The following is a 27,305-nucleotide window of genomic DNA, read 5'->3' on the forward strand; positions in this document are numbered from 1 at the left end:
CAATGGAGATAATATAAGACAAGTACCGGAAACAATTGAACACTGAAAAATCTGGGAAACCAGGCCTGGTATTCATAGCTGACTTTGAAAAGGCCTTTGATAAAGTGCGACTGGAGTTTATTTTTAAATGCCTGTAATATTTCAATTTTGGAGAATCTCTTATAAAATGGATTAAAGTTATTTATAGGAACCCTAGGTGTAAAATAGTAAATAATGGCTACTTCTCAGAAAGTGTTAAACTGTCAAGAGGAGTAAAACAAGGTTGTCCACTATAGGCATATCTGCAGTATGTACTGATATGTAGGCTGTGTGTGACGTTTTAAATGTATGTATTTCAGTCCTTGACTAATAATGTTATGTACTATGTATTATGTCAGATTTCATGTGGACCCCAGGAAGAGTAGCTGATGCTTTGGCAGCGGCTAATCGGGATCCTAATAAATACCCAATACCTAATAAATCACTAATTATTATCAAATAATAGTCATAATTTGGGGGACCTACATTCGTTTCTTTACTATTTCCAGCTCGCTAATAATCACCAAAATGAAAGCCAGACAGTCAGGAAGCATCTAGCATCGAGGACTGTTTTTTTGCAAATTGTTTACAAGGCCCTACTTCTTAAACTTTCGTCTTATCTGACTTTGCTGTTGAACTATAGACACCTGAGTTGCAAAAACCAGTTCACAGGATTGGTTAACTCTTGAGGTTCCTAGGGTCTCCACCGAGCTAGGTAAATCTACTTTTAGTTTTAATGCACCGTTTTGCTCGAACAAAATTCCAAATACATTTAATCTTGATGTTCTGGTGCCGTTTTTGCATTTTAAAGTATTGATTAGGGACTTATTTGTGGATGAATGTAACTGTTTTTTTGAGTGATTTGTGATGTTTTATTTGTGCTTTTTTGTTATTTTAATGTGTATATATATATATTTTATAGTCTGTTAATAAACAAGTATTTTTCTTTCTAAATGACATTGCAACTCTCTTCTTGAAGTGTAGTAGCTAACACTCAATTATTGTCACGTTCTGACCTGTAAAGGTGTTATTTGTTAGTGTTTAGTTTGGTCAGGACGTGGCAGGGGGTATTTGTTTTATGTGGTTCAGGGTGGTTGTGTGTATGTGTCCATGTAGAGAGGGGTATTTGATTTATTAGTCCAGGGTTTTGGTTATTGTTCTATGTTAGTTTATTTCTATGTTCTGTCTAGTCATTTGTATTTCTATGTTAAGTTAATTGGTGCTGGGGCCTTCAGTTGGAGGCAGCTGTCTATCGTTGCCTCTGATTGAAGGTCCTATAATTAGGGGTGTGTTTGTATTGTGGGTAGTTGTGTTCTTCACCTGACAGAACTGTTAGTGTTGTTTCTGTTAATAGTAAACGTGTTTATTTTTTTTCTCCTTCTTTCATATTAAAAAGAGAAGATGAGTATACACTTCCCTGTTGTGTCTTGGTCCTCCACACATGACACTCGTTACAATTATTTATCTCTCCTCAACCCATATGGCCCAGAACTTCATCTGTTCTGTTCATTTTAGAGACCCATTTTTCCATTTAGAAAAAGTGCCCATCACACAATTTGTTGGATTTTAAGATAAGTTGGGCCATTTCTAAAGTAAATTTCCTGCAATTCTAAACATTTAGCACGATGCAGAGATTTGTTTTTGCTCTTTTAAAGCTAATTTCCTGCAATCCTATTCATTCCTCCATGTCTTATGCGTGTTTATATGATACCAGGGGTCGAAGCCAGAGCGAGTAAAAAAACAAATATATATATTGTATGTATTTCTTTTGGGGGGGGGGGGGGCTGCAGTCTGTATTGATCCCGTTCTGGGTCCGGATCTGGTCCACGGTGGGCCAGTTACGTATGGAGGGCCTAGATGATATCCAAAAAACAATACACTGAATTCATACATTTTCAGTCATTTAAATTGTCAACACAATACCACAACACATTTTTCCAATTTGGGAGGTAAATTCACTAGTATTCAATAATTTGGAAGTATTTTTGGATGGAATCAAGACATAAGGAATGTACTAGAGGCCAGGTTCAGCATCTCAGGGGATCCAGGCTAGCTACTTGTTCTATTCGGCTGACTACTCCATGTGCTTCTTTTCATAAAATAAAGTGTTCTGTGTTCCTGAGGAGCTTCTCTATAACATGGAATACAACACCAGAACCAACAGACCAGGCTTAACTTGCCCGACTGCTCTGTTGACAATTGCCCCAGACAGTAATGCAAACCTTAGTGTCAATCTCTGTGATATCAAATGGAATACTGCACAGACAATCCAGGGGAGTATACAGAAAATTCAGTTTCTCTTTATTATAGTGGTGGAGCTTCTGCCATCAACATTCTGCAGAGGTATCTTCCTTTTTTTAACAATATATTTAGTGACATTTTCAAAATTTCAACAAAACATAGAAGGTATATGAATAATATGATTGAAATCATATCAGATGATTTGGTCTGGAACAGAGTCAATAGACACAAAAAAATAAAAGCCCATTTCAAGGATGATACTAGGATCCCAAGCTACAAGAAAATTCATGTTCATTTGTATAAATCATGAAGCAGTTATGTTTGGAAAAAGTATGACATTTATCACCAATCTGCCATTGACCAATGGAGTTTTTTTTAATAAAGACCAAATCAATTACAAGACTCTGTTGATGGACATTTCAATTGGACTTTTGCATTGGTGTTTTGACCAGACCTGTGTTCAAACACTATTCGAACTCAAATACTTGGTTGAACTTGTTGCAATGGAAGTATTAGAAAAGTCCGAAACGTACATTTTTATTTTTAAAAGCCCACCTGGCAGGCTTAAGCAAACGCTGAAACTATCTGAAGGATTTCGAATAGTATTTGAACCCAGATCTGGTTTTGATTCCATGTTGTACGGCGGCATCAGTAGTCAGGACCTTAGACCTCTTTCCCCTCCAGTTTTTTAACGACTCCTCTCCCTCCCAGTTTATCGATGAAGACAGAGCTGTCTTTGGCGTCTGACATGTCGTTCACCTGCCACTCAAACTTCAGACCTGTGAAACACACGAGAACACAGCCAGTCAGTCAATTATTATTTTTTTTAAGGAATCCCACTCCTCACATGTTTTGGTTTTATTGGAGATTAAAAATAGAGGAGAGTGGTGCTGAAATATCAGGGGGCTGGTTTCGTAACCCATGCTGCAGCGGTGTGTCTGTTCTGGAGGACCTGGCTTAGACTACTAAACCACCTCAGACCACTTGTCATTTCTGTGTCATTCATCAGGCTACTGTCCGCTAGAATCCGCACTTGAAACAATAACAAAGCCGTCAACCCCGCCTCTGTTTTGGTAAAAAGCTGACGGATGGGCCTGGAGAAATGTAACCACTCAAATTCTGACCATACATCATATCAAAATGATAGTTTTACTCATGTTTTGAAGCTACACATGGTTTGTTTACATTTAAGTTGTTGACAAACATTGGAGTAAATCAATTGTATTTTTTGGGTTCTGATGGGATACGACCAGTGGCATGTCCAGGGGGTGGCCCAGGGTGGGGTCCCCCTGAAATCTGATTGGCCACTCCAGTGTGAAATGTGAGATCTGATAGGCTGTCTCTAAATATATTGATAATTTTTACCAAGACACGTACCGACAGCAAGACTTATCAATCTCACCGTAGAGTGCCCCTCTGTCTTAGTATGTGTGGCCTATGTATCTGTCATTATTCTTTTTGGCCAGACTGCATCAGATACATGGGCCACAGATACCAAGACAGAGAGGCGCCATTTGCCTCGTTCGGATGCTTTCTCTGGTGAAATAGAATCAGCCTCTTGAGAATTGAAGGAAAATTACAAAACACGGATAGACACGAATGCGACGTTATTATAATTTTTTTGTACTTGTTTTGGGGGTGGAAGCCTGGCTTCCCTTGGCATCCATGAATACACACCACTTTATAGGCTGAATGTCATTATAGATAGTGTTTATAAATCATGTCCTTTTCCATTAAAATGACAGGTGCACAGAGCACTGTTCAGATGCTGGACTGTTCAGATGCTGGACTGTTCAGATGCTGGACTGTTCAGATGCTGGACTTACTTGTGCAGATAACCTACTTAACCTACTTTTGAAGTGATTTGTTTTTCACAATCAGTGTGTTTGTGACACATTAAAAGTTCATAAGTGTCTTTACTATAAAGCCGATGTATTTTTACATAGGAGATCCCCCTTAAAAACATAGAGACCCACAAATATCACAGTATAATTCGAACTCAGAATGGCACTTTCAAGTGAATTTACCGATTGCTTACACTGTAACAAGACTTTTGGAATTGATTTATGATTGATTTGAACAGGGAAATGTACCAAACCTAATCTGAAGCATTTCATGTGTTGAAACATTATAATAATATAGAAAAAAAAATTCACCTTGCAACGATTAAGGTTCAAAATGTTCTGGACCCCCTGAACTGGGTCTGTACCCCACCTTGGCCATCCCATTCAAAATGTTCTGAACCCGCTACTTTGAACGACAGTTGAACTCAGCTCATGACGTATTTAGAAATTAGATTTTTCAAGAATCAATGGGTATAACGATTAATCTATAAATCCAAAAATGGATGTAGCAAACTGCCGATTCTAGCATGCAATAGGCGGTGTTTGAAAATGAGAGTATCTTATTGGACAAGTCCATGCAATCGCTCCCTGTTTCAGTCCATTTTATTTCATTTGGTACATAATGAACATATCCCCCCTGATGCTGGAAAGGTGATTGGATGAAAGTGTTGAAAGCAGAACCCAAATTCTTACCTTGGAACTTTGCTTTAATGTATTGCTTTGAGCTGGCATATTTCATTTTCTTTTTGATAGTTGAGTGTTCTGGAGCCCTGCAATTCAAACATAAAAATACTACATTTAGAAAGTACTCCCAAACATTCTGTCTTGAGTCAATGTCCAAATCCTCTCTCTCACTCCACTCAATATGGCTGACATGGTAGTGTTACGTATGGTGTACAGTACATGTGCTTTAATTTCTATTTCCACTTATCACCTTCCTTGTGGCCGTCCTTGCTCTCCCAGGAACAGTCGTACAGGGTTAGTTACTCTAATGTAGTTATTCTAACTCTTTAAACCCATGGTATTATAACTCTATGGTCCAACCTACCACATGATGAAGACCAGGTCCTCTTTGGGGCTGTCCTTGCTCTCCCAGGAACAGTCGTACAGGGCATAGCGGCAGTCCTCCGTCGGCATCATGTTAACGATCTTCCTGAATACGTCCTCCTCCCCGTTCAGGTCCTTGACCTTTAATTCATTGGTAATTGATTAATCAACTGCAATTATATAGTGGTTTGATTTTCTAGATGCTCACATTACTAACCTTAAAAATAATAATAGTAAGAAAGCTTGAACATTGTGGTTGTCACGTCCTGACCCTAGTAAGATGTCATTTTCTATAGTAGAGTAGGTCAGGGCGTGACAGGGGGTGTTTTGGGTGGTTTTTCTATGTTTAGTTCTAGTTTTCTATTTCTATGTTGGAGTTTTTTGGGATGATCTCCAATTACAGGCAGCTGGTTCGCGTTGTCTCTAATTGGAGATCATATTTAAGTTTTTTTTCTTTTTCTATTGTGTTTGTGGGCAGTTGTGTTCTGTGTAGTCTTCAGTACCTGACAGAACTGTTAGCTGATCGTTTTCTCTTTGTTATTTTCTTTAGTGTTCTGAGTTGAATAAACAGTAATTATGAGCACTCAACACGCTGCGCCTTGGTCCCATCTATACGACAGCCGTTACAGTGGTTTCTGTATTTGAATGCATTAATATGGCACTACATGATTCTATGGCAGCCACGTCAGCTCCCAATTACATTATATTACAAAATGTTCAGAGTTAAAAAAAAATGCTATGTGTAAGTGAATATATAGAATTAGAACAAGATAGCAAATGAGAGATTTAGGACACAACCCCTTAAATTCTCTCTTGGACCTTCTCCTACATTTCCATTTTTTTGAGAAAGAAGCGAGGAGAGAGGATGCAAGGAATTGAGGAAAGATGAATTAAGAAAAGCTTCGAATGCCTAACTATGTGGTCCTCTGGATCTGAGTTGGTAGAGCATGGTGCTTGCAACGCTTGGACAGTGGGATCGATTCCCGGGATCACCCATACGTTAAAAAAAAGTGTCTGCTAAATGACATATATTATTATATGGCTCCTCTGACCTTCAGGCATTTGTCCTTGTCCACAATGATACATTTCCCATCGTCGCTGATCTTGAAGAGCACCAGCTTCAGCTGCTCCTGCTTGTCAGCCCCCTGGAGGCGAACTCTGATCTTGTCAAACGTGTGAACGACATCATCATGGACCGCTATTCCAGAGGCCTGGTCACAAAGGAGAGAAGAAAAACACAACGGTCACAAAGGAGAGAAGAAGAATACAACGGTCACAAAGGAGAGAAGAAGAATACAACAGTCACAAAGGAGAGAAGAAAAACACAACGGTCACAAAGGAGAGAAGAAGAATACAACAGTCACAAAGGAGAGAAGAAAAACACAACGGTCACAAAGGAGAGAAGAAAAACACAACGGTCACAAAGGAGAGAAGAGTCAGAGGAATGTGGATCTCCCATTAGTCTACCGATCGCTCAGCGCGCTGTTGATGTCTGACTGCCAACAAATTTAACTCGATTCTACATTTTAAAAAAATCGGATTGCGCTGGTTCGCAAGTACTCTCAGCCAACTAATGCTATTGGTGTGTTGTAGCCTTAGGAAAACAATGCTGGTTCAGGTGAAGCCTGGCTGGGACTCTTTATAGTTTCCCTCTCAGTGGTTGGAATGTGACAGACTGAAGCCTCAGACAGACTGGAACAAGTCAGCACTAGATTCTAAATCTGAAAGTTGTCCTAAAGGTAGGAATTGACAATGAGTATAATAGAATACATGGGGTATAGAGAGAGAGAGAGAAAAATACGTGGGGTATAGAGAGAGAAATACACGTGGGGTATAGAGAGAGAGAGAGAGAGAAATACACGTGGGGTATAGAGAGAGAGAGAGAGAGAAATACACATGGGGTATAGAGAGAGAGAAATACACATGGGGTATAGAGAGAGAGAGAGAGAAATACACATGGGGTATAGAGAGAGAGAGAGAGAAATACACATGGGGTATAGAGAGAGAGAGAGAGAGAAATACACATGGGGTATAGAGAGAGAGAGAGAGAAATACACATGGGGTATAGAGAGAGAGAGAGAGAAATACACATGGGGTATAGAGAGAGAGAGAGAGAAATACACATGGGGTATAGAGAGAGAGAGAGAGAAATACACATGGGGTATAGAGAGAGAGAGAGAGAGAAATACACATGGGGTATAGAGAGAGAGAGAGAGAGAAATACACATGGGGTACAGAGAGAGAGAGAAATACACATGGGGTACAGAGAGAGAGAGAGAGAAATACACATGGGGTACAGAGAGAGAGAGAGAGAAATACACATGGGGTACAGAGAGAGAGAGAGAGAAATACACATGGGGTACAGAGAGAGAGAGAAATACACATGGGGTACAGAGAGAGAGAGAAATACACATGGGGTACAGAGAGAGAGAGAAATACACATGGGGTACAGAGAGAGAGAGAAATACACATGGGGTATAGAGAGAGAGAGAAATACACATGGGGTATAGAGAAAGAGAGAAATACACATGGGGTATAGAGAAAGAGAGAAATACACATGGGGTATAGAGAGAGAGAGAAATACACATGGGGTATAGAGAGAGAGAGAAATACACATGGGGTATAGAAAGAGAGAGAAATACACATGGGGTATAGAGAGAGAGAGAAATACACATGGGGTATAGAGAGAGAGAGAAATACACATGGGGTATAGAGAGAGAGAGAAATACACATGGGGTATAGAGAGAGAGAGAAATACACATGGGGTATAGAGAGAGAGAGAAATACACATGGGGTATAGAGAGAGAGAGAAATACACATGGGGTATAGAGAGAGAGAGAAATACACATGGGGTATAGAGAGAGAGAGAAATACACATGGGGTATAGAGAGAGAGAAATACATGGGGTATAGAGAGAGAGAAATACATGGGGTATAGAGAGAGAGAAATACATGGGTTATTTAAAATATATATATTATTATACCTTTATTTATACAGGTTTTTTCTCAATTGAAATAATATCTCATTTCCAAGAGAGACCTGTTCCAACAGCAGCAGGGGGAACAACGTTTCAGACAAAACAACTTACATACACTAACAACATTAAACAAAACTATAAACACACATATAGTACAACAATTACATATTACATTAAAAACACAAACATCTTGACTAAAAACAGCTGGCCTAAAATCAATTACACTCTTCTATGATATATACATCGATCAAGTGTTTAAACTCCACTAACGAAACTAGATCATCACATTTTAAAATGTTCAGGAGAGAATTCCAGGACCACGGAGCTGAGTAACTAAAACTATTTCTACCATGACCTGTTCTATTTCTTGGTACTGTTAGAAGCAAATCAGACTGGGACCGTAATTGATATTTATTTACTGACCTGACTAAAAAAGAACAGGGATAAAATGGCATTTTGCAGCAACATGGCCTTATAAATCAGTGTATACCAGTGTATAAGCCTACGCAAGGTCAATGACGATGTCACGTCCTGATCCTAGTAAGATGTCATTTTCTATAGTAGAGTAGGTCAGGGTGTGACAGGGGGTGTTTGTGTTTTTCTATGTTTTCTATTTCTATGTTTAAGTTCTAGTTTTTCTATTTCTATGTTGGGATTGTTTGGGTTGATCTCTAATTGGAGGCAGCTGATCCTCGTTGCCTCTGATTAGAGATCATATTTAAGTAGGGGTTTTTCTTCCTGGGTTTTGTGGGTGGTTGTTTTCTGTTTAGTGAATTTCACCTGACGGAACTGTTGTCGGTCGTTTTGTTCTAGTGTCTTCATAATAAAAGTTAATATGAGCACTATACACGCTGCGCCTTGGTCCCCTTTATACGACCCGCGTTACAGACGACCAGCCAACAGCGCTGTAGAGATCACAATGGTGTGTTAGACGTTTCTGATTTGTAATGAACCTGAGGGCTGCATGATACACTGAATCAAGTGCTCTCAGGGTAGTGGTTGAGGTCTGCATATATACTGTATAACATCACTAAAATCTAAAACCGACAGTAATGTACATCGTACCAGCTCCTTCCTGGCCTCAAAAGAAAAACAAGCCTTATGCCGGTAATAAAATCCTATTCTCAGGTTGAGCTTCCTTATCAAGTTCTCTACATGCACAGTGAAGCTCAGCTTATCATCAACCCACACACACAAATATTTCTACAGTTTAACTTGCTCTATAGTATGTCCAGCCAATGTAGCAATGACATGACTAGTAACATGCCTGGAATTTGAAAATACCATGCATTTAGTTTTACCTGAATCAGCTTTAAATCATACAGATTTTGTTGTATGCTGTTAAATGCTCTTTGGGCATTTTCAAAAGCTAAAGATAAACTACTACCACTTGAATAAAGAACAGTATCATCTGCATAAAAATGAACATCCGCTGTTTCAATAAGATCGCCAATGTTGTTCATATACAAAATGAACAACAGTGGGCCCAAAATAGAACCTTGTGGATCACCTGAGCACACCTCTATGGACTCAGATTTACAACCATCCGCCATGAGAATTTCAATAAGCATTTCTCTACGGCTGGACATACTTTCCACCTGGCTACCCCTACCCCGGTCAACTGCCCGGCACCCTCCACAGCAACCCGCCAATGCCCCCACCATTTCTCCTTCACCCAAATCCAGATAGCTGATGTTCTGAAAGAGCTGCAAAATCTGGACCCATACAAATCAGCCGGGCTAGACAATCTGGACCCTCTCTTTCTAAAATTATCTGCTGAAATTGTTGCAACCCCTATTACTAGCCTGTTCAACCTCTCTTTTGCATCGTCTGAGATTCCCAAAGATTGGAAAGCTGCCGCAGTCATCCCCCTCGTCAAAGGGGGTGATACTCTAGACCCAAACTGCTACAGACCTATATCTATCCTACCTTGTCTTTCTAAGGTCTTCGAAAGCCAAGTTAACAAAACAGATTACCGACCATTTTGAATCCCACCGTACCTTCTCCGCTATGCAATCTGGTTTCAGAGCTGGTCATGGGTGCACCTCAGCCATGCTCAAGGTCCTAAACAACATCATAACCACCATCGATAAGAGACATTACTGTGCAGCCGTATTCATCGACCTGGCCAAGGCTTTCGACTCTGTCAATCACCACATTCTTATTGGCAGACTCGACAGCCTTGGTTTCTCAAATGATTGCCCCGCCTGGTTTACCAACTACTTCTCTGATAGAGTTCAGTGTGTCAAATCGGAGGGCCTGTTGTGCGGACCTCTGGCAGTCTCTATGGGTGTGCCACAGGGTTCAATTCTCAGGCCGACTCTTCTCTGTATACATCAATGATGTTGCTCTTGCTGCTGGTGATTCTCTGATCCACCTCTACGCAGACGACACCATTCTGTATACTTCTGGCCTCTCTTTGGACACTGCCAACTAACCTCCAGAGGAGCTTCAATGCCATACAACTCTCCTTCCGTGGCCTCCAACTGCTCTTAAACGCAAGTAACACTAAATGCCTGCTATTCAATCGATCACTGCCCGCACCTGCTTGCCCGTCCAGCATCACTACTCTGAACGGCTCCGACTTAGAATACGTGGACAACTACAAATACCTGGGTGTCTGGTTAGACTGTAAACTCTCCTTCCAGACTCACATTAAGCATCTCCAATCCAAAATTAAATCTGGAATCGGCTTCCTATATCGCAACAAAGCATCCTTCACTCATGCTGCCAAACATACCCTCGTAAAACTGACCATCCTACCGATCCTCGACTTTGGTGATGTCATCTATAAAATAGCCTCCAACACTCTACTCAACAAACTGGATGCAGTCTATCACAGTGCCATCCATTTTGTCACCAAAGCACCAAACACTACCCACCATTGCGACCTGTACGCTCTCGGTGGTTGGCCCTCGCTTCATACTTGTCGCCAAACCTGGCTTCAGGTTATCTACAAGTCTCTGCTAGGTAAAGCCCCGCCTTATCTCAGCTCACTGGTCACCATAGTAGCACCCAGTCGTAGCACGCGCTCCAGCAGGTATATCTCACTGGTCACCCCCAAAGCCAATTCCTCCTTTGGTCATCTTTCCTTCCAGTTCTCTGCTGCCAATGACTGGAACGAACTGCAAAAATCTCTGAAGCTGGAGACTCATATCTCCCTCACTAGCTTTAAGCACCAGCTGTCAGAGCAGCTCACAGATCACTGCACATAGCCCATCTGTAAACAGCCCATCTATCTACCTACCTCATCCCCATACTGTATTTATTTATTTATCTTGCTCCTTTGCACCCCAGTATCTCTACTTGCACATTCATCTTCTGCACATCTACCATTCCCGTGTTTATTGCTATATTGTAATTACTTTGCCACCATGGCCTATTTATTGCCTTAACTTACCTCATTTGCACTCACTGTATATAGACTTTTTGTTTTCTTTTGTTCTACTGTATTATTGACTGTATGTTTTGTTTATTCCATGTGTAACTCTGTGTTGTTGTGTGTCGAATTGCTATGCTTTATCTTGGCCAGGTCGCAGTTGCAAATGAGAACTTGTTCTCAACTAGCCTACCTGGTTAAATAAAGGTGAAATAAAATAAATTACACATTGTGTACGATTTGATAGGTAATTTATAAACCAATCTAGAGCATGACCAGTAATTCCACAACATTTTAACCTTTCCACTAACACAGCATGGTCCACGGTGTCAAAAGCCTTCGACAAATCAATAAATACAGACACACAATGTAGTTTCTTATCAAGAGCACAGTGGATGTCATTTAAAACCTTCAATGTTGCTGAAACAGTGCTGTGGCCGGACCTAAAACCTGATTGCATTCCATTTAAGATGTTGTTTTCTTGGAAGTAGGCCTTTAGCTGCCTACTAACTGACTCCAGTACCTTTGATAGTACAGACAATTTTGGTATGGGTCGATAGTTGTCAAGTAGCGAAGGATCTCCACCTTTCAGGAGAGGCAGTACAAAAGCAGATTTCCATAACTTGGGGATTTCCTTAACATCAGGCGTAAGGTTAAAAATACATGTTAAGGGAGGAACAGTGATGTCTGCGGCTAGGTGTAGGAGGCGGGGTTCTAGTTCATCAGGGCCAGGGGATTTTTAAATCAATTTCTTTCAGGGCTTTACACACTTCTGAAACAGAGAAGGATGAAAAGGAAAACCTGGTGAAGGAGTGCACAGGGGTGTCAGGTGCATTTTATAGGGGGCTCAATTATACCTTTGACCTTTTCAAATAAACTGCCTGCATCTAAAAAATGCTGGTTCAAGGCTTTCAGAATGGAGGTTCGCTCAGTTACAATCTGAGTGTCGACCAACAATAGTTTAGGAAGCTGTGTATCTTTTCTGCACTCCAAACCTTTCATTACTTGCCAAAATTTGGATGGATTATTTACATTTTGTGAAGTAGATTTCAGGTAGTGGTCTGCTTTCAATTTACGGATCATAGTCACACCCATATTTCGAAGACGTTTAAAAGCCATCCAATCATCTGCCAAACCAGTCCCTCTTGCTTTAGCCCACATAGCATTTCGTTCCCTTATGATTTTTGTAAGTTCTTTAGTAAACCAAGGGTTCTCTCTGCCCTTAATCCTATAGAGAGAGAGAAATACATAGGGTATAGAGAGAGGAACTAGACCTCATTGTAATATTTCAGTATACATGGGGAACAGAGAGAGGAAATAGACCTCATTGTAATATTTAATATTTCAGTGTTTCATATTGTATCTCTCTATAGGGAATAGGGTGCCATTGGGCTCTGGTCTAAAGTAGTGCACTATATAGGGAATAGGGTGCCATAGGGCTCTGGTCTAAAGTAGTGCACTATATAGGGAATAGGGTGCCATAGGGCTCTGGTCTAAAGTAGTGCACTATATATAGGGAATAGGGTGCTATAGGGCTCTGGTCTAAAGTAGTGCACTATATATATGGAATAGGGTTCCATAGGGCTCTGGTCTAAAGTAGTGAACTATATATAGGAATAGGAATTAGTTCCCTTGTGAATGTTCTAGGCCTCTGTCAGCTACATTCCTGGAGACGGTGAGAACAAGTCAGCACTAGTAGTATAGCCGCCCTGGCGAAGTCTAAACTCTCAGGAGGGAGCTGGTTATATAACCCATGGCACCCTATTCCCTATATAGTGCACTATTTTTAACCAGGGCCCATAGGACGATTGTCACATTATTCTATATATAGTGCTTTACTTTCATTCAGGGCCATGTCTTGGGTTCTGTCGCAAATGGCACCCTATTCCCTATATATAGTGCAGTACTTTAGACCAGAGCCCTATGCCACCCTATTCCCTATATAATGCAGTACTTTAGACCAGAGCCCTATAGCACCCAATTCCCTATATAGTGCAGTACTTTAGACCAGAGCCCTATGGCACCCTATTCCCTATATAATGCACTACTTTAGACCAGAGCCCTAGAGCACCCTATTCCCTATATATAGTGCACTACTTTAGACCAGAGCCCTATGGCACCCTATTCCCTATATAGTGCACTACTTTAGACCAGAGCCCTATAGCACCCTATTCCCTATATATAGTGCACTACTTTAGACCAGAGCCCTATGGCACCCTATTCCCTATATAGTGCACTTCTTTAGACCAGAGCCCTATAGCACCCTATTCCCTATATAGTGCACTACTTTAGACCAGAGCCCTATAGCACCCTATTCCCTATATAGTGCACTACTTTAGACCAGAGCCCTATAGCACCCCATTCCCTATATAGTGCACTACTTTAGACCAGAGCCCTATAGCACCCTATTCCCTATATAGTGCACTACTTTAGACCAGAGCCCTATGGGGCAATTCGAATGCAACCTAAAACTGTTCTATTCCGTACTTGCCGAAGAATCCAAAGATATTGTAAGACGAAACTCTTGACATTCGGATGAAGGTTAGGTAAGCTTTGATGGTAAACAACAGAAAAGCTTTTCTTCAATGAAAATCAGACCACTAACTTTAGAGGTTGTGAATAACAAAAGAGCCAAATATTCAGGATAGATTACCACTGAGGTTACAAGTTATGTCCTTACAATTATCCCGTGTAGTATCGGGGAGTACTCGACCGGAGAGAGAGGTATACTGTCCATTTGAAGTTACTTAAAACCTTTCTCACAGTTTCATACATAGCACATGTCCTAATGTCTAACCCCACAAAATGTATTACAATACTGAGAATTTGTTGGCTTAGAAAAAAGCCATCCGTGCAGAAACCTCCAGCACTCACCATTTTGACTGCTGTTGCGTGAAGAAAGTAGACAGGAAAGGATAGCTGATGGGTGTATGCAGTGATGTCTGGTCTGTAGCAGCGCTGTCTGGTCCAGAAAAAGAAAAAGCAGGTAGAACAAGTGGGAGGTTGGGTTACAGTCAGCTAGCTAGGACCCTTTCACCTCTAATGTCTGATGTAGCCTGAGGCTATACTTGCTTCCACTATTTGTTAAAACAAATATATTAAATGTTAAGAACACTTTTTAAAAGCTCTTTGTTGTTAATTTTAACTTGGCTACTATATTTATAAACACTCTAAGTTATCACTTTACGCAAATAAAGTCATTTAAATGACCTTAATAGGTAATAATTACACAGGTGAGTGGTAGCCAATGTTGGCTGGTGGGCGGAGTTGGGGAATATCACGCCTTATATGGAGAACCAATGAGGCGACATATTTAACGTGACTAAAATGTGAAAGACATTTGGCAGGGGAGCAGAGAAGTAGGGGTTGGACCTTTTAATGGTTATCTCTCCCTCTCCATTGTGGGAATATAAACTGTCTGGTAACTCAAAAACAAACTCCGTGATACTATAGGACCATAATCAGTCACAAGAAGAGTCTTAAACATACATATCACATACCAGGTGAGGTGACATCTTTATAAGGTATAAGATCTTCTGTTTCTGAGATACTGGGTTTGACTTGGACTATGTCCCAGATGGGACCCTACACCCTGCTCATTGGGGACTGGTCAACAGTACGTCCCAAATGGGACCCTACACCCTGCTCTATGGGCACTGGTCAACATTATGTCCCCAATGGTACCCTACACCCTGCTCTATGGGCACTGGTCAACAGTATGTCCCCAATGGTACCCTACACCATGCTCTATGGGCACTGGTAGTGCACTATAGAGAATAGGACTGCCATTTGGGATGCAGGCTTGATGTAATGGTAAGGGTGTAGTTAGTTTGCTGATGAGGACAGGTTGGTAAGGGTGTAGTTAGTTTGCTGATGAGGACAGGTTGGTAAGGGTGTAGTTAGTTTGCTGATGAGGACAGGTAGTAAGGGGGTAGTTTGCTGATGAGGACAGGTTTTAAGGGTGTAGTTAGTTTGCTGATGAGGACAGGTTGATAAGGGTGTAGTTAGTTTGCTGATGAGGACAGGTTGGTAAGGGTGTAGTTAATTTGCTGATGAGGACAGGTTGGTAAGGGTGTAGTTAGTTTGCTGATGAGGACAGGTAGTAAGGGTGTAGTTAGTTTGCTGATGAGGACAGGTTGATAAGGGTGTAGTTAGTTTGCTGATGAGGACAGGGTGGTAAGGGTGTAGTTTGTTTGCTGATGAAGACAGGTTAGCAAGGGTGTAGTTAGTTTGCTGATGAGGACAGGTTGGTAAGGGTGTAGTTAGTTTGCTGATGAGGACAGGTTGGTAAGGGTGTAGTTCGTTTGCTGATGAGGACAGGTTGGTAAGGGTGTAGTTAGTTTGCTGATGAGGACAGGTTGGTAAGGGTGTAGTTAGTTTGCTGATGAGGACAGGTTGGTAAGGGTGTAGTTAGTTTGCTGATGAGGACAGGTAGTAAGGGTGTAGTTTGCTGATGAGGACAGGTTTTAAGGGTGTAGTTAGTTTGCTGATGAGGACAGGTTGATAAGGGTGTAGTTAGTTTGCTGATGAGGACAGGTTGGTAAGGGTGTAGTTAATTTGCTGATGAGGACAGGTTGGTAAGGGTGTAGTTAGTTTGCTGATGAGGACAGGTAGTAAGGGTGTAGTTAGTTTGCTGATGAGGACAGGTTGATAAGGGTGTAGTTAGTTTGCTGATGAGGACAGGGTGGTAAGGGTGTAGTTTGTTTGCTGATGAAGACAGGTTAGCAAGGGTGTAGTTAGTTTGCTGATGAGGACAGGTTGGTAAGGGTGTAGTTAGTTTGCTGATGAGGACAGGTTGGTAAGGGTGTAGTTCGTTTGCTGATGAGGACAGGTTGGTAAGGGTGTAGTTAGTTTGCTGATGAGGACAGGTTGATAAGGGTGTAGTTAGTTTGCTGATGAGGACAGGGTGGTAAGGGTGTAGTTAGTTTGCTGATGAGGACAGGTTAGAACCTGTTCTGTGAGGAGGAGGAATGTGAGCCTGTACAGTCCTGGAAAGAGGTGTGGCGTTGACAGCCTTACCTGGTGAAAGAGAAGCCTACCACCTTAAATGACAGAGAAAGAGAGAGGGGGGTGGAGGGGAAAGAGAATGTGAGTCAGAGAGAGAGAGGTGTGGTCTGACAAGATAGAGGGGGAGAGAAAGAAGGGAGAAAGAGAGAGATAAAGAGAGGGGAGTGAAAGAATAGAAAGAGAGAGAGAGTGAGAGAGGGTGGGAGAAAGAGGGAGGTAGAAGGGGAGAGAGGGCGAAGAGAGGAGGGAGAGAGAGAGAGAGAGAGAGAGAGAGAGAGAGAGAAAGAGGTAGAGATAAAGATTGGGGGAGGGATAAAGATGGTGGAGAAAGAAGGAGGGGAAGAGACGGGGGAGAAAGAGGTGGGAAAGAGAGAGAGAGAGACAGAGGGGGAGAGAGATAGAGGGGGAGAAAGAGAGAGAGTGAGGGTGAGAGTGGAAGATAGAGTAGTCTAACAAATCATAGTGCTGCTTGGCCAGCTAATAACCTAACCACCAATCAAGTAACATTATGGACGGATGTTCAAATCCTGTTGTTGCGTTAACCTGTCTCTGTTCCGATAACTGGAAGAGAGAGAGAGAGAGAGAGAGAGAGAGAGAGAGAGAGAGAGAGAGAGACAGAGACAGACAGACAGACAGACAGACAGACAGACAGACAGACAGACAGACAGACAGACAGACAGACAGACAGACAGACATGCACAAGCTCCTGTATTAGTCTCTTGCCTGAGGAACAAACATACAGAAACACTAGGGGATGCACTCGTCTCTCATCTCAGTCCTCCAGTACTAGAGTTGTCTCATTTCAGTCCTCCAGCACTAGAGTTGTCTCATCTCAGTCCTCCAGCACTAGAGTTGTCTCATCTCAGTCCTCCAGTACTAGAGTTGTCTCATCTCAGTCCTCCAGTACTAGAGTTGACTCATCTCAGTCCTCCAGTACTAGAGTTGTCTCATCTCAGTCCTCCAGTACTAGAGTTGTCTCATCTCAGTCCTCCCATACTAGAGTTGTCTCATTTCAGTCCTCCAGTACTAGAGTTGTCTTATTTCAGTCCTCCAGTACTAGAGTTGTCTCATCTCAGTCCTCCAGTACTAGAGTTGTCTCATCTCAGTCCTCCAGCACTAGAGTTGTCTCATCTCAGTCCTCCAGCACTAGAGTTGTCTCATCTCAGTCCTCCAGTACTAGAGTTGTCTCATCTCAGTCCTCCAGTACTAGAGTTGTCTCATCTCAGTCCTCCAGCACTAGAGTTGTCTCATCTCAGTCCTCCAGCACTAGAGTTATCTCATCTCAGTCCTCCAGTACTAGAGTTGTCTCATCTCAGTCATCCAGCACTAGAGTTGTCTCATCTCAGTCCTCCAGTACTAGAGTTGTCTCATCTCAGTCCTCCAGCACTAGAGTTGTCTCATCTCAGTCCTCCAGTACTAGAGTTGTCTCATCTCAGTCCTCCAGTACTAGAGTTGTCTCATCTCAGTCATCCAGCACTAGAGTTGTCTCATCTCAGTCCTCCAGTACTAGAGTTGTCTCATCTCAGTCCTCCAGCACTAGAGTTGTCTCATCTCAGTCCTCCAGTACTAGAGTTGACTCATCTCAGTCCTCCAGTACTAGAGTTGTCTCATCTCAGTCCTCCAGCACTAGAGTTGACTCATCTCAGTCCTCCAGTACTAGAGTTGTCTCATCTCAGTCCTCCAGTACTAGAGTTGTCTCATCTCAGTCCTCCAGTACTAGAGTTGTCTCATCTCAGTCCTCCCGTACTAGAGTTGTCTCATCTCAGTCCTCCAGTACTAGAGTTGTCTCATTTCAGTCCTCCAGGACTAGAGTTGACTCATCTCAGTCCTCCAGTACTAGAGTTGTCTCATCTCAGTCCTCCCGTACTAGAGTTGACTCATCTCAGTCCTCCAGTACTAGAGTTGACTCATCTCAGTCCTCCCGTACTAGAGTTGTCTCATCTCAGTCCTCCAGTACTAGAGTTGACTCATCTCAGTCCTCCAGTACTAGAGTTGCCAGTGATTCTAACTCTGATGACAGTGCACACTACACTGAGTGTACAAAACATTAGGAACACCCACTCTTTCCAGGACAAAGACTGAATAGGTGAATCCAGATGAAAGCTATGCTCCTTTATTGACTTCAATCAGTGTAGATGAAGGGGGGGAATCCTTAAAGGTCTACTGACGTACCCTTGCGTCAATCTAAGGTTTTCCACTAGCATTTTGCCTGTGCTTAGCTTTATTCCATTTATTTTTATCCTAAACAACTCCCTTGTCCTTGCCGATGACAAGCATACCCATAAACATGATGTAGCCACCACCATGCTTGGAAATACGAAGAGTTGTACTCAGTGCTCTGTTGTGTTGGATTTCCCATTAAACTCTGTAAATGTTATAAAGTCACCATTGACATCATGGTGAAACCCCTGAGCGGTTTACTTCCTCTCCGGCAACTGAGTTAGGAAGGATGCCTGTATCTTTGTAGTGACTGGGTGTACTGATACACTATCCGAAGCCTGATTAATAAGACATTTCCAAGACTGTACTCGACCTAATGTATGTATACAAGCATTTCGCTATACCCATCAGAACATCTGCTAAATATGTGTATTTAAATACAATATAATTTGATTTGATTTGATATATTTAATTTTTGTACCTTTATTTAACCAGGAATGCAATCTCTATTGCACTTCACACTGCCCTTTCCCACCTGGACATGTGAGAAAGCTATTCATTGACTTCAGCTCAGCGTTCAGCACAATAATACCCTCAAAGCTCATCACTAAGCTAAGGACCCTGGGACTAAACACCTCCCTCTGCAACTGGATCCTGGACTTCCTGACGGGCCGCCCCCAGGTGGCAAGGGTAGGTAACAACACATCCGCCACGCTGATCCTCAACACAGGGGCCCCTCAGGGGTGCGTGCTCAGCCCCCTCCTGTACTCCCTGTTCACTCATGACTGCACGGCCATGCACGACTCCAACACCATCATTAAGTTTGCCGATGACACAACAGTGGTAGACCTGATCACCGAGGTGGTCGGAGACCTGGCCGTGTGGTGCCAGGACAACAACGTAATCAAGACAAAGGAGATGATTGTGGACTACAGGAAAAGGAGGACCGAGCACACCCCCATTCTCATCAACGGGGCTGTAGTGGAGCAGGTTGAGAGCTTCAAGTTCCTTGGTGTACACATCACCAACAAACTAACATGTTTCCAAGCACACCGAGACAGTCGTGAAGAGGGCACGATAACGCCTATTCCCACTCAGGAGATTGAAAAGATTTGGCATGGGTCCTCAGATCCTCAAAAGGTTCTACAGCTGCACCATCGAGAGCATCTTGACTGGTTGCATCACCGCCTGGTATGGCAACTGCTCAGCCTCCGACCGCAAGGCACTACAGAGGGTAGTGCGTACGGCCCAGTACATCACTGGGGCCAAGCTTCCTGCCATCAAGGACCTCAATACCAGGTGGTGTCAGAGGAAAGCCCAAAAAATTGTCAAAGACTCCAGCCACCCTAGTCATAGACTGTTCTTTCTGCTACAGCACGGCAAGCGGTACCGGAGTGCCAAGTCTACATCCAAGAGGCTTCTTAACAGCTTCTACCCCCAAGCCATAAGACTCCTGAACATCTAGTCAAATGGCTACCCAGACTATTTGCATTGCCCCCTCCCCTCTTTTACACCGCTGCTACTCTCTGTTATCATCTATGCATAGTCACTTTAATAACTCTACCTACATGTACATATTACCTCAATTACCTCGACTAACCGGTGCCCCCGCACATTGACTCTGTACCGGCACCCCCTGTATATAGTCTCGCTATTGTTACTTTACTACTGCTCTTTAACTACTTGTTACTTTTATTTATTATTCTTATTCATATTTTTTAAACTGCGTTGTTGGTTAGTGGCTTGTAAGTAAGCATTTCACTGTAAGGTCTACACTGTTGTATTCGGCGCATGTGACTAATACCATTTGATTTGATTTGAAAAGCCCATTAAGACCAGAGTCTCTTCTCCAAGGGAGACCTGGCCAAGGCAGCAACACTCAATACATTACAGAATTAAAACATACAACAATACAATTCAACAACATGATCCAGCCTAAAAAAAGCATTTACACTCCTCTGTAACAGAGTCTCCAATCAAAATGTTCAATTCATTCAGTGGCACAAACATATGTAGCTGAAGCATGGATTGTAGACTATTCCATGCCTCTGGTGCACAAGACGAGATGGCAGTTTTGCCTAATACTGTAAATGTCCTGGGGACTTTAAGCAGAGGTGTAAAGTACTTATGTAAAAATACTTTAAAGTACTACTTAAGTAATTTTTTGGGGTATCTGTACTTTACTTTACTATTTATATTTTTGACTACTTTTAATTCACTACATTCCTTAAGAAATACATTTTCCTTGACATCCAAAAGTACTTGTTACATTTTGAATGCTTAGCAGGACAGGAAAATAGTCCAATTCAACAGAACACCTCTGGTCATTCCTACTGCCTCTGATCCGGCGATCTCACTAAACACAAATGCTTCGTTTGTAAATGATGTCTGAGTGTTGGAGTGTACCCCTGGCTATCCGTAAATTTAAAAAAAATGTTGCCATCTGGTTTGCTTAAAATAAGGAATTTTAAATAATTTATACTTTTACTTTTGATACTTAAATATATTTTAAACCAACTACTTTTAGACTTTTACTCAAGTAGTATTTTACTGGGTGACTTTTACTTTAGTTATTTTATATTAAGGATCTTTACTTTTACTCAAGTATGACAGTTGGGGACTTTTTCCACCACTGACTTTAAGTAGCAACCACCTAGCAGACCGGGTATGGTATCTGCTGGTGGTGAAGGAGACCAGACTACAGAGGTAAAGAGGGAGTTTACCCAAAAGGGCTTTGTAGATGAACACATACAAATGTATCTTCCTGTGCATATAAAGTGAGGTCCAACCTACCATTTGGTACAAGGTGCAATGGTGGATGAGTGACTTGGCATTTGTAATAAAGCGCAAGGATGCATGATAAACAGAGTCCAGTCTCTGTAGGACGGAGGAGGCTGCATGCATATACAACAAGTCACCATCATCAATGCATGATAAACAGAGTCCAGTCTCTGTAAGACGGAGGAGGCTGCATGCATATACAACAAGTCACCATCATCAATTACAGAGAGAAAAGTGGCCTGAACAAGCTTCTTTCTAGCCATAAGAAGGAAGCAAACCTTATTACGAAAATAAAAACCCAATTTCAATTTAAGCTTCCTCACAAGATTTTCCAAGATTATCCATACAACCATATACCTAGGTATTTGTAGGCTGACACTTTTTCAATGGATAAGCCACCAGATATGACAATGCTAACCTTCTCTGGCTGAGTGCGAGCTCTGTTTTTTGTACATTCAAGACCAGTTTGAGACCATAAAGGGAAGCCTGCAGTGACTGAAAAGCAGTCTGGAGTTCTTCAACAGCCTGAACCAGAGAAGGAGCACATGAATATATGACTGTATCATCTGCATATAGATGCGACTTTGCTGGTTGCATCCCATTTCCCAAATCATTAATACAAATTGAGAACAACACAGGAGCTAAAATGGAACCCCGTGGGACACCTCTATTAATCTCAAGAAAGCTAGACTTGTGATTGTCAGTATATACACATTGTGTTCTGTCAGAAAGATAGTTCCTAAACCAATTCACTGCCCCTTCACTGAGAATAATGTTACTGTGTCTAGCTAGCAACAATTCATGGTCAACTGAATAAAATGCCTTTGATTAATCCACAAACAGAGCAGCACAATGTTGCTTTTTATCAAGTCCGTTAATGATGTCATTTGCCACTGCTATAGCTGCAGTTGTGGTGCTGTGCCCTGATCTAAAGTCAGACTGAACCCCGCTCAGTATATTATTTTCAATGAAGACGTTTTTAGACTGTGATGTTCACCAGGGATTCATATACTTTGGCCAGGATAGGGAGTTCACTAGGGATTCATAGACTTTGTCCAGGATAGGGACTTTAGAGATAGGATGACAGTTATTAGCATCTGAGGGATCTCCACCCTTCAGCAGCGGGAGGACATAAGCTGATTTCCAAATGTTGGGTATGGAATTGGTAAAGAGACTCAAGTTGATAATGTGAGCCACAGATTCAGTAATAATACCAGCTGCTATCTTTAAGAGGTAGGGGGTTCCAGGTTGTCTGGACCTGCAGACTTTTTAGTGTCTATTGCCTTTTGTGCTTTGTAGACCTCAGTATAAGAAACAGGCTCAATGTTAAAATGGTTCACATGAGGGCCTATATCACAGTTGACTGTAACAGAGCTTGCATAAGAGGCCTGGGCCCCACCATTATCAAAAACTGAACCAGCAGATATGAAGGGCTTGTTAAAAAACCCTACAATATCAGCTTTATCCTTCACTTCATTAGAATCCATCATTAAATGGCCAGGAAGGCCAGAGGATACATTAGAACCTGACACTGATTTGATTAGCTTCCAGAACTTGGTCGGGTTGTTTAGGTTCTCTGTGTCTGCATTTAAATAGTCATCTGATTTGGACTTCCTGATCAATTCTGTGCATTTGTTTCTTAGCGCTCTGAAGGAGGCCCAGTCAACAGGAACATTTGTATGTCTAGCTTGAGCCCCAAGAGATATTTCTCTTTCTAATTAATTCTGCCACGTTATCTGAAAACCAAGGATTGTGGACCTTATGTCATTTCCGGTCACAAATTGTAGACTTGTTTACGTGCTGCTTTGCGGTTTGTAGCTAACCTTACTTTGCTACCTGCCAACTTTACGGTTTTTAATTGCAGTTTATATATATATATATATACTGCTCAAAAAAATAAAGGGAACACTTAAACAACACATCCTAGATCTGAATGAAAGAAATAATCTTATTAAATACTTTTTTCTTTACATAGTTGAATGTGCTGACAACAAAATCCCACAAAAATAATCAATGGAAATCCAATTTATCAACCCATGGAGGTCTGGATTTGGAGTCACAATCAAAATTAAAGTGGAAAACCACACTACAGGCTGATTCAACTTTGTCCTTAAAACAAGTCAAAATGAGGCTCAGTAGTGTGTGTGGCCTCCACGTGCCTGTATGACCTCCCTACAATGCCTGGGCATGCTCCTGATGAGGTGGCAGATGGTCTCCTGAGGGATCTCCTCCCAGACCTGGACTAAAGCATCCGCCAACTCCTGGACAGTCTGTGGTGCAATGTGGAGTTGGTGGATGGAGCGAGACATGATGTCCCAGATGTGCTCAATTGGATTCAGGTCTGGGGAACGGGCGGGCCAGTCCATAGCATCAATGCCTTCCTCTTGCAGGAACTGCTGACACACTCCAGCCACATGAGGTCTAGCATTGTCTTGCATTAGGAGGAACCCAGGGCCAACCGCACCAGCAAATGGTCTCACAAGGGGTCTGAGGATCTCATCTGGGTACCTAATGGCAGTCAGGCTACCTCTGGCGAGCACATGGAGGGCTGTGCGGCCCCCCAAAGAAATGCCACCCCACACCATGACTGACCCACCGCCAAACCGGTCATGCTGGAGGATGTTGCAAGCAGCAGAATGTTCTCCACGGCGTCTCCAGACTCTGTCACGTCTGTCACATGTGCTCAGTGTGAACCTGCTTTCATCTGTGAAGTGCACAGGGCGCCAGTGGCGAATTTGCCAATCTTGGTGTTCTCTGGCAAATGCCAAACGTCCTGCACGGTGTTGGGCTGTAAGCACAACCCCCACCTGTGGATGTCGGGCCCTCATACCACCCTCATGGAGTCTGTTTTTGACCGTTTGAGCAGACACATGCTCATTTGTGGTCTGCCGGAGGTCATTTTGCAGGGCTCTGGCAGTGCTTCTCCTGCTCCTCCTTGCACAAAGGCGGAGGTAGTGGTCCTGCTGCTGGGTTGTTGCCCTCCTACGGCCTCCTCCACGTCTCCTGATGTACTGGCCTGTCTCCTGGTAGCGCCTCCATGCTCTGGACACTACGCTGACAGACACAGCAAACCTTCTTGCCACAGCTCGCATTGATGTGCCATCCTGGATGAGCTGCACTACCTGAGCCACTTGTGTGGGTTGTAGACTCCGTCTCATGCTACCACTACATTGTGTTGTTTAAGTGTTCCCTTTATTTTTTTTAGAAGTGTATATATTTTTTTATTCCCTCGCTCAACTTTTTCATAAATTTTTTTCAACCTGGATGCTTTATCTGGACATGGATTGTCAGGACATCCACCAGCCAAAGCTAACTAGTAACATTAAAACCTGTTGGGGCTAGGGGGCAGTATTTTCACAGCCGGATAAAAAACGTACCCGACTTAAACTGGTTACTACTCTTGCCCAGAAACCCAAAATATGCATATAATTAGTAGATTTGGATAGGAAACACTCTAAAGTTTCTAAAACTGTTTGAATGGTGTCTGTGAGTATAACAGAACTCATATGGCAGACCAAAACCTGAGAAGATTCCATGCAGGAAGTGCCCTGTCTGACAATTTGTTGTCCTTCTGTTGCATCTCTATCGACATTACAGCATCTGTGCTGTTACGTGACACTTTCTAAGGCTTCCATTGGCTCTCTAAAGCGTTCAGATAGCAGAATGACGTGTCTCCTGTCTCTGGGCAAAGTACAGCAGCAGAGTTTGTAAGTGGCCTGCCTAGGGACAGTGAGACTGAGATGCGCATTCACGGGACTACTCAATTTTTTTCTTTCAGTCTTTGAATGAATACAACGTTGTCCGGTTGGAATATTTTCGCTATTTTACGAGAAAAATAGCATAAAAATGGATTTTAAACAGCGTTTGACATGCTTCGAAGTACGGTAATGGAATATTTAGACATTTTTGTCACGAAATGCGCTCGCGCGTCACCCTTCGGATAGTAACCTGAACGCACGAACAAAACGGAGCTATTTGAATATAACTATGGATTATTTGGAACCAAAACAACATTTGTTGTTGAAGTAGAAGTCCTGGGAGTGCATTCTGATGAAGAACAGCAAAGGTAATCACATTTTTCTAATAGTAATTCTGAGTTTAGGTTGCCCCAAACTTGGTGGGTGTCAAATTAGCTAGCCTGTGAAGGCCGAGCTATGTACTCAGAATATTGCAAAATGTGCTTTCGCCGAAAAGCTATTTTAAAATCTGACATAGCGTTTGCATAAAGGAGTTCTGTATCTATAATTCTTAAAATAATTGTTATGTATTTTGTCAACGTTTATCATGAGTAATTTAGTAAATTCACCGGAAGTTTACTGTGGGTATGCTAGTTCTGAACATCCCATGCTAATGTAAAAAGCTGGTTTTTGATATAAATGTGAACTTGATTGACCAAAACATGCACGTATTGTATAACATAATGTCCTAGGAATGTCATCTGATGAAGATCATCAAAGGTTAGTGCTGCATTTAGCTGTGGTTTTGGTTTTTGTGACATATATGCTTGCTTTGAAAATGGCTGTGTGATTATTTTTGGCAGGGTACTCTCCTGACATAATCTAATGTTTTGCTTTCGCTGTAAAGCCTTTTTGAAATCGGACAATGTGGTTCGATTAACGAGAGTCTTATCTTTCAAATGGTGTAAAATAGTCATATGTTTGAGAAATTGAAGTTATAGCATTTTTGAGGTATTTGTATTTCGCGCCACGCGATTCCACTGGCTGTTGACTAGGGTGGGACGCAAACATCCCACTGGCCCAGAGAGGTTAACATGATGCCTTCCAATTGCAGCCGCTGTACTCATAATATACAGGAGAACGATCGCCTTACGACGAGGATAGCCGGACTGCAAGCCCAGCTTCAGACACAATCGTTAGGCAAGGGTAATGTAAGTGTAGGAAAGGATTCAACAGCGTCTGTGCCACCAGTAAGTACAGATAGTAGTTTAAATCCCCTTGCACAGTCCCGCAGCCAGACAATTTTCTCATGGCTTCTGGAAGGAAATGCTGTACGAATGCTCAACCAGTGTCGCTCATTCAGCCAACAGAAACTATCAACCGGTTCTCCCCATTAATAAGCAGCGAGTTTGAGTCAGAGGCCAAGCCTTCTCTGGTCTCTCCTCACCTGTTACGGGGTCTGAGACGCCGAAGCCTCCCTCCATTAGCTCTGACAAATTGAAAACCCTAGTCATTGGCGACTCCATTACCCGCAGTATTAGACTTAAAACGAATCATCCAGCGATCATACACTGTTTACCAGGGGGCTGGGCTACCGACGTTAAGGCTAATCTGAAGATGGTGCTGGCTAAGGCTAAAACTGGCGAGTGCATAGAGTATAGGGATATTGTTATCCACGTCGGCACCAACGATGTTAGGATGAAACAGTCAGAGGTCACCAAGCGCAACATAGCTTCAGCATGTAAATCAGCTAGAAAGATGTGTCGGCATCGAGTAATTGTCTCTGGCCCCCTCCCAGTTAGGGGGAGTGATGAGCTCTACAGCAGAGTCTCACAACTCAATCGCTGGTTGAAAACTGTTTTCTGCCCCTCCCAAAAGATAGAATTTGTAGATAATTGGCCCTCTTTCTGGGACTCACACACCTATCTTTCCGATTTGGTCCTGCCGTACATACCTACACGTACGCTACGGTCACAAGTTGCAGGACTCCTTATTGTCCTAGATTTTCTAAGCAAACAGCTGGAGGCAGGGCTTTCTCCTATAGAGCTACATTTTTTATGGAATGGTCTGCCTACCCATGTGAGAGACACAGACTCGGTCTCGACCTTTAAGTCTTTATTGAAGACTCATCTCTTCAGTAGGTCCTATGATTGAGTGTAGTCTGGCCCAGGAGT

At 42.4% G+C, this 27,305-nt stretch overlaps 1 protein-coding gene across 1 annotated transcript; it reads right to left on the reverse strand.

Annotated features, from left to right (window-relative positions):
* Positions 1 to 2,291: 2,291 nt before the first annotated feature.
* Positions 2,292 to 14,735, reverse strand: LOC115155623 (cofilin-2). The gene is made up of 5 exons (XM_029702427.1): positions 14,381 to 14,735; positions 6,203 to 6,361; positions 5,152 to 5,291; positions 4,797 to 4,873; positions 2,292 to 3,038 (listed from the first exon to the last, which is right to left on the reverse strand). The coding sequence occupies exons 1-5, from the start codon at positions 14,381 to 14,383 to the stop codon at positions 2,923 to 2,925; spliced, it is 495 nt and encodes a 164-aa protein (XP_029558287.1). The 5' UTR covers positions 14,384 to 14,735; the 3' UTR covers positions 2,292 to 2,922.
* Between the last annotated feature and the right edge of the window lie 12,570 nt (positions 14,736 to 27,305).

Source organism: Salmo trutta, chromosome 2 (genome assembly GCF_901001165.1).
Source record: "Salmo trutta chromosome 2, fSalTru1.1, whole genome shotgun sequence".
Lineage (NCBI taxonomy): Eukaryota > Metazoa > Chordata > Actinopteri > Salmoniformes > Salmonidae > Salmo > Salmo trutta.